The sequence below is a fragment of the Canis lupus genome, chromosome 13 (assembly GCF_011100685.1).
Source record: "Canis lupus familiaris isolate Mischka breed German Shepherd chromosome 13, alternate assembly UU_Cfam_GSD_1.0, whole genome shotgun sequence".
Classification (NCBI taxonomy): Eukaryota; Metazoa; Chordata; class Mammalia; order Carnivora; family Canidae; genus Canis; species Canis lupus.
The window spans coordinates 23394084-23401859 of record NC_049234.1 but is presented as its reverse complement, the minus strand read 5'-3'; the positions used below and the strand labels follow the sequence as shown (position 1 = coordinate 23401859).

The 7776-nt window shown below is 42.5% G+C and overlaps 1 protein-coding gene across 2 annotated transcripts; it reads right to left on the bottom strand.

Moving 5' to 3' along the window:
• Nucleotides 1–2769: 2769 nt before the first annotated feature.
• ZNF572 (zinc finger protein 572) lies at nt 2770–7242 on the bottom strand. 2 transcript variants are annotated; one of them, XM_038555096.1, is made up of 4 exons: nt 7123–7242; nt 6142–6298; nt 5049–5160; nt 2770–4411 (listed from the first exon to the last, which is right to left on the bottom strand). In XM_038555096.1, exons 3-4 carry the CDS (start codon nt 5125–5127, stop codon nt 2907–2909), a joined length of 1584 nt encoding a protein of 527 aa, XP_038411024.1. In that variant the 5' UTR covers nt 5128–5160; nt 6142–6298; nt 7123–7242; the 3' UTR covers nt 2770–2906. The 2 variants fall into 2 exon arrangements, with proteins under 2 accessions (XP_038411024.1, XP_038411023.1); XM_038555095.1 differs by lacking the exon at nt 6142–6298.
• Nucleotides 7243–7776: the final 534 nt, after the last annotated feature.

The window sequence follows — 7776 nt, the reverse complement described above, 5'->3', positions numbered from 1 at the left end:
CATCTAAAATGTGAACATATATGATTCTATAGACATAGATGTTTATAGACATTGAGGTTTGTGAAACAGGTTTTTTGTAATCATGGCCAATTATAATACATAGAGTAGGTGATGCTGATAGGATATAAATTATACCTGTTGTTAGTCTCTTCAGACAGGAATTAACTTAAGTTGAATTTGCTATTTTGTTCTTTCCTGACTTAAACTGAATCCTTTAAGAATGACAAAAAATCCAATTAGCCAAATAAAATAAATGGGTTTTCAAAAGCTTGCAAACTTGAAACCCTATATAGTTATGTGATTTTTGAGCCTTATTCTGCAGAGTTCCTGAAGTTGGTCATAAAGAATTCACAAGTAGGACTAAGTTGGGGTAGTACTGCTACTTCTGCAAATATGGGGAGGACATTTTTCAACTTATTTCAATCAATAAAAACCAATTACCGTGTATTTAGACATAAGTACTGTGCTAGCTGCTTTGCAAACATTTATTTAATCTTTACAGAACCCCATGAGACAGCCATTATCCCTGCTTTACAGATGAAGAAGCAGGTAGAGTGGCCACTTGCCACACATACTGTGGTTGATGATGGTACACCACCCCAATAGCTCCTGCCTTGCCACTGAATTTTGGCCTCAATAGCAAATGCCCAAATTTAATTATCAAACAGTAATCAGACTCTTAGTTGTCTGTGGTAAAAAGTTACTGAAAACAATTGTCCTCAGATAGTACAATTGAAGATAATTTGGACAATCCTTCCTAACATACAAAGGTAAAAAGCAGCCTAGGTGAGGGTCACATAAAAGCCAATGCCACCCAATTATGTTTTCCTTCTTTTCAAAAGCAGAAAATCACCCCAAATGCTTCTTAAGTCTTTTGTTAACTTTTGCTTTACTTTTCAATCCTGTAACAATACAAAATGACGTAACTGCCTCACCAGTATCAGGCATACTACGATCATGAAAAAAGAAATATTCCCCATGCAATTCAGTTATCTGCCAGCTACAGCCCTTTGCAGCAACTCTAATGAACCCTTTCTGGCTCTACATTCCTAATCTGTATTTCCACATAGTCTTCATAAAATATAGTTTGAATTCAAAAATGAGACTAGAAATCCTGAGCAATTCAGGAGTCTCAACCTCGCTACACATCTACTCCTTGCACTGGCAGGAAAAAATAGGGGCTAAGAGCATAGGAAATAACTTAATGCTTGACAAATCCTCATTCCCACTGGACAAAGATCCACACACCGGTAAGATCCACACACCCGGTAAGTCAGGAGGCAAAAGAAAACCATCAAGACTGGAACTAAGGAATCTCAATAGCAAACTGTCCCTGCACATGGCTCAGATGCAGAGGGTTAATTATTAGAAAAAGAACCCAGGATCTGATCTAACCAAGAATTATGTAATGAGAAAACTAAGGGGAAAAGACTATTGGTCAAAAATTCTTAAAACAGAATTCAAGAATTCTACCTCTTAATCTGGTTTTGGCCAAGACCATGGGATCATATCACTAGATTACCAAGACAGCTGAACATAAGACATACAAGCATTAGGATGGGCCAATCTCTTGACCAAGTACCTCTATCCCATTTCCACTCTACGTTGCAATTCCTCTTGGAGAGCAGAAACCTCATAGCACATTTCCTACAGTCTTATAAGAAATCTTTATGAGTATGCCAAGAATAATCATCTTGAGGAATGCCTGGGTGGCTTGGTGGTTGAAAACTGCCTTCGGCTCAGAGTGTGATAACCCTGGGATCAGATCCCACATCGGGCTCCCTGCAGGGAGCCTGCTTCTACCTCTGCCTATATCTCTGCCTCTCTCTCTGCGTCTCATTAATAAATAAACAAAATCTTTTTAAAAAGAGTAATAATCTTAAAAGAAGGAACTTTATATGCTATCCCATACAGCAGCAGCCACCAGGTATGTGTGGCTCTTGAGTGCTTGAGTGGTTAGGGCAACTAAGGAACCAGATTTTAAATTTCATATGATCTTCATATAAATTTACTTAAATATCCACATGTGGCTAGTGACTATTGTATTAGACAATACAGTTCTAAATCCAATGGTTTATTTTCAGCAAATAAAAATGCATTTAAAAACTGAGTCTTGGGCAGCCCGGGTGGCCCAGCAGTTTAGCACCGTCTTCAGCCCAGGGCATGATCCTGGAGACCCGGAATCGAGTCCCATGTCAGGCTCCCTCCATGAAGCCTGCTTCTCCCTCTGCCTCTCTGTGTCTCATGAATAAATAAACAAAATCTTAAAAAAAAAAAAAAAAGACTGAGTCTTGGGCAGCCTGGATGGCTCAGCAGTTTAGCGCCACCTTCAGCCCAGGGCGTGATCCTGGACACCCGGATCGAGCCCCACGTAGGCTCCCTGCATGAAGCCTGCTTCTCCCTCTGCCTGTGTCTCTGCCTTTCTGTGTCTCTCAAGAATAAATAAAATCTTTTAAAAAATAAAAAACTGAGTCTTTTCTTAAGAGCTACCAAAACAGCCAAGAACTCACATTAATTGTTCAAAAAGAATCTTTCTCTGGATAAATCCCTGAGGCCAGTAACAAATTATTGCCACCCAATCAGGCAAGAGGAAATAGGGAAATTCAACGACTAGCTCAGGTTCAAGCTCTCAGATGTCCTTATTTCCAGGAATTCTCTTTGTATTTTCCTTTCAAACTATTCCAATTTTACCTTAATCAAAAAACATTTCTTCTCATTCATTGGCAGCATCTCTCACTGGGCAGATGTAATGAACAGGGGACCAGGGCCTTCACATTCTCTAACCTGGGAGGTTAACTTTTTTCAGACATTATGGCAAACACACCAAAGAAACTTCGCAGCAACACCTTAATTGTAATGGTCCACTAAGAAAAGGAAAAAATAAATAAATAAACAGGCTTTGGGACTCAAGAGGAAGATGGGTTTGGGACCGAAAAAGAGATGAGGGCTATTTCCGCTGGACAGTTTTTCCAAGTCCACCCATGAGGAAAAGCTTCAACTTCAGGAGACTCGAAAGACTTTTCTATGTGAGTTTTCCTATGCTGATTGAGATAGGCACTTCTGCTGAAGCATTTATCACAGTCACTGCATTTGTAAGGTTTTTCTCCCATGTGAGTTCTCCGGTGCCTGATAAGATTAAAGCTCTGACTGAAGCACTCACCACACTCAGGACACTTGTAAGGTCTCTCTCCTGTGTGTGTCCTTTGGTGAATCACCAGGGTGGAGCTCTGACTAAAAGTCTTCCAACACTCTGAACACCTGTAAGGTTTTTCTCCCGTGTGTGTTCTCTGATGTCTAATAAGATGGGAGCTGAGGCCAAAACGCTTTCCACATTCGCAACATTTGTATGGCTTCTCCCCAGGCTGGATTCTGCAGTCTTCTATCACACTACAGTTCTGACTCAAACTTTCTTCGTATTCAGAACTTTCATAGGGCTTTCCTCCTGCATGGGTTTTCCGGTGTGTGATTAGGTTGGAACTTCGACTGAAACTCTTCCCGCATTCTGTACACTGATATGGTTTTTCTCCAGTATGAATTCGCTGATGCTTTATGAGAGTCGAATTACAACCAAAGCTTTTTCCACACTCAAAACACTTGTAGGGTTTCTCGCCTGTGTGTGTCCGCTGGTGGCGAATCAGGCTAGAACTCTGACTAAAACTCTTTCCACAGTCAGGGCACTTATAAGGTTTTTCTCCAGTGTGAATCCTCTGATGTTCTATCAGGACATAACTGTGGCTGAAGCATTTCCCACAAACAGGACATTCATATGGTTTTTCACCAGTATGTGATCTGTGGTGCTGAATAAGGTGGGAGCTGCTACTAAAGCTCTTTCCACACTCAGGACATTTATAGGGTTTCTCTCCCGTGTGAGTCCTCTCATGGATAATTAGATGGGAGGTATTGCTGAAGCTTTTCCCACATTCAGCACACTGGTAGGGCTTCTCTCCTGTGTGTGTTCGCAGATGTTGAATCAGGTGAGAGCTGTTACTGAAGCATTTCCCACACTCAGAGCATTTATAAGGTTTTTCTCCTGAGTGGGTCCTCTGGTGAATACGCAAATGGGAACTGTTGTTGAAGCTTTTCCAACATTCAGAACATTTATAGGGTTTGTCTTTGAAGGTCGAATTCTGCTGGACAGAGGCACTGCAGTGTTCTCCTGGGTCCCATCCCCCGTGACTGGGTTTTTCTTCTTTTCCTTTAGAATTTCCCTGATTCTCTGACTTGCCATCATTCTCATAGGAATCATTACACCAGATCTCATTTCCTTGGGACCATGTCAATGGAATTTCTTTTGTATCCTCATGCTTACAATTTTGCAGACCATCTCCTTTAGACCATTTTGAGGCTTTCTCTTTCTCTGCCTTGGAGTTATGGTGTTGAACAGTTTCCAAATTATTCTTACTTTCACCTCCTGTAAGAATAAACAAATATTCTAAACATATTCCCTAGTCTCTACCAGGGAAAGAAATTCTGAATTGCAGTGGAAGGGAGGGAATAACAAAGTAAAAACTTAAAAATTCTTTTATATTAAAAAAAGTGTTTAAAGCTAGTTTTACTTTTTCTACTGTTGATTAGAAGCAGGTGAATTTTTCTGTGCTTAATAACAGTAAGGAAGTATTTAAACAGCTGTCAGCAATTGCCAAAGGGGATTACTGATCTAAAAACATTAAGCTTTATTCTAGAAGACTTAAAAAAGGGGATCTGAGTAGGGGAGAAACTGAGTAAGACACATTCTAAAGTGAAAACTTGGCAATACTTTACTTAAAATCTGAGAAAATACGGAAATAACAATGATACCTACTATTTATTAAGAACAATAGCTTGGCATATAGTATCTCATTAATCCTAAAAAATATGAGATATTTATTTTTCTTAAAGATAAGAAAATTGAGGTTATAAAAGTTAACAAAGCTTGTAAGCAACAGAGCAGGAATCAAATTAGTTTGTCCCATTCAAATTTCCTGTTCTTTCTACACAACCTATAGCACTCCATGGCACATCTTACATTGAATTTCCAGTGGATTCAGATAATCTTCTTGATCCCTCACCTGTAAAAGGGCTTTTCAAACTCTCCCTCTCCTGGAAGCCACTAGAATCTGAGACCAACAGTTTTTGCTCTTGCTCCATCAGTGGTCACAGCCAAGGTGGGGATCAGAAACCCTGTGGAAGGAAACAGGTTATGCTTGGGACCTTGGCTAAAATGTATTCTTTCTCCTCCCCAACCATTGCAACCTAACAACCAGAGGCACAAAATGTTTTGTGCACCAGACTGAAAAAAAGAAACATGGTCTTTATAAGTCTTTTTGGAAAGAAATCTTATCTCAGATGCAAGTGTTCTGCATTAAGGGTTAACCCAATTTACTTCTTCTAAGGAAATAACAATAAAAAATTAAATCTTAACATTCAAGTCTGAGGCACAAACTTCAAAAACAGAATAAACACTAATACTCATTGTTTACTTAGAAACACTTTTAATTGAAAACACCAAGGTTATTTTTTGGGAAAGGTAACAATAACACCATTAAAAAGAAAAAGAAAAGGGATATGAGAGTATAAGAAGAAGCTAAAGAGAAAGCACCCTGTTTAGAAAGAATAAACTGACCCTTGACAGAGGATGAAACATTTGAACTTCAATTTCAAAAGAAAGTTAGAATTTATATAACCAGTAAAAAAAAAAAGAAAAGAAAGGAAAAAGAAAAAGGATAGGATAAAGCAGAGCTAGAATGATTATAGCCGATAGCCCCTAAATGTAAAAGGGAAGCTAATGAGGGAGCTCTTCCTTGACTCTTTGTCTATTATAATCACAATACCCCTTTTAGGCTACACTTCATCTTCTGGAGCCAATTACAATTTTTGACCTACTATTAGGGGCTGATCTATCACTGGAAAGTAGGTATATGTGTAATTGCAATCCATTTCAGGATATAGAGAACAGCATTATTTGGGAAAAACAAGAGCCTCAAATAAGGATGTACACAGGCACACATGGAAAACAAACAAAAAAAATCTGGTTTTGGAAGAATATTTTAAAAGGTGTAACTTTCACTTTACCACTGCCTATTATGTGCCAGGAAGTGAGCTAAATACACATATTTCTCATTTGATTTTTACAATAGCCCTTGGAGGTCTATGACCAATTACCCGCACGTAGATGAAAAAAGACATTAAGAAACTTTCCCAACGTCACACAACCAGAAAGTAGCAGAGCCGACTTCAGTCCCAAGCCTGTTCGGATGCGGACTTTCACACTCTAATCCACTGCAGTAAACCAGAGCAGGAAGCGGAGCTGGACATAAGCCTAAATAAACCGCAAATAAATCTCAAAGAGGACCTTTATTTTGGAAAACATTAACTGGATTTAAAAAAAAAAAAAAAAGATTTGCATCTATAGACGTGATACCAAACGGAACTGGCATTCCCTAAGCACCCGCAGCAACTACGGATGTTACAGGAAAAGATAGAACTAGTCTAAATTACAAACAGCCCTAGCGTTTGGGGAGGGGGGGCGCCCCACATACCTAAAAGGGGCAAAAAAAAAAAAAAAAAAAGGAAAATTGTTCACAGGGAGCACTATGTTTTGCTATCTGAGTTATCTAGCTCCAACCGAGTCTTTACAAACGAAGTACAAGTCAGAGTAACAGAGCCCCGTGCAGCAATTTTCCTGCTCAGAAAGGCTTAACTTTGGTAGTTGGGGGGGGGGGGGGGGGGGGGGGCTCAGGACCACTGGCTCAGCAAAACGGTAGCAAACTCAGGCCACAAATGGTATTGCAGGGCCGTCCCTGAGATGTCGCCCTGCAGAGAGGTGCTTAGGATAAGAAAGTCTTCCCGAGAAAATGCACGGCCTGAAGCTCAGCTTTAGGAACCGTGGGCAGGTGGCAGAGGCTGGGGCGCCCCGCGGGGGTGCAGGTCCAGGAGGCCAGATGCTCTTCAGCCGACAAGCTCCTTTAAGGGTCGAGGGGGGGCGCGGGGGGGCGACGGGGGTGGGGGGAGGGGAGAGCCGCTGGCCCTCGGCCCCTCGCACCGCGCGACCCCTCTGCGGGCCGAAACGGCGGTCTGCGTGGTGCAGCGGCCACTCCTCCAGCCCGCAGCCCTTGGCTCCCTTCCCCCCGAGAAGGGACTCACTGTTCCGGGGGCCACACGAGGCGCCCAGCACCCCAGCAGGCCCAGCCGTCCCGGAGCAAGGAGCCCCCAGCTCCTTCTGACCCCACCAACCCGGGGTCCTAAACTCTCGGGCCCGGAAGACAGAAACCGGAAGCCCCTCTAGCCGCCCCCCGCAAGGCTCCGCCGGGGCCCCTCTAGGAAGCAGGGATGGCCAGGTCTCGTTGGCCTTAACTCTTCGGGTCCTGGACCAGAAGGAGCGGGCAGGTGGATGTCGTTCCCTCCGCTGTCTGACGTCTGTCCACTTGATTCTCACGCCTCACGCCTGTCAGGCGCCTTAGACTAGGGGCCCGATTGGAGCGAATACTTTCCCTTGCCATCAGGGCATCGTTCGCTTTAACGTCACCAGGACAAGAAAAATGAATTAAGCTCCTGTGGTTGCCACTGCCACCGCTGTGAACGGGAGTATGTATTTAGCTCTCTGTGCAACAGTTGGACAGCTAACGCATCCACCCACGCACAAAACGATTAGTTTACAAGGAGAAGGATTTAAACCTCTGGTCTTTCATTACAGAGAAAATGCAAGGCAATCCCTTCATCTCCCCCATATCGAGCCTACAAGTGTACTTAGGTCTGCGCCCCAGCCACTGTCCCCTCCTGTCACCACGGAGGGCTGGT

Bases quoted from the DNA above. Each gene is read 5' to 3' on its own strand.
- ZNF572 (XM_038555096.1), bottom strand. From the start codon at position 5,127: ATGGAGCAAGAGCAAAAACTGTTGGTCTCAGATTCTAGTGGCTTCCAG. The intron at 4,412-5,048 runs GTGAGGGATCAA...TTATTCTTACAG, and splicing joins TTTGAAAAGCCCTTTTACAG to GAGGTGAAAGTAAGAATAAT.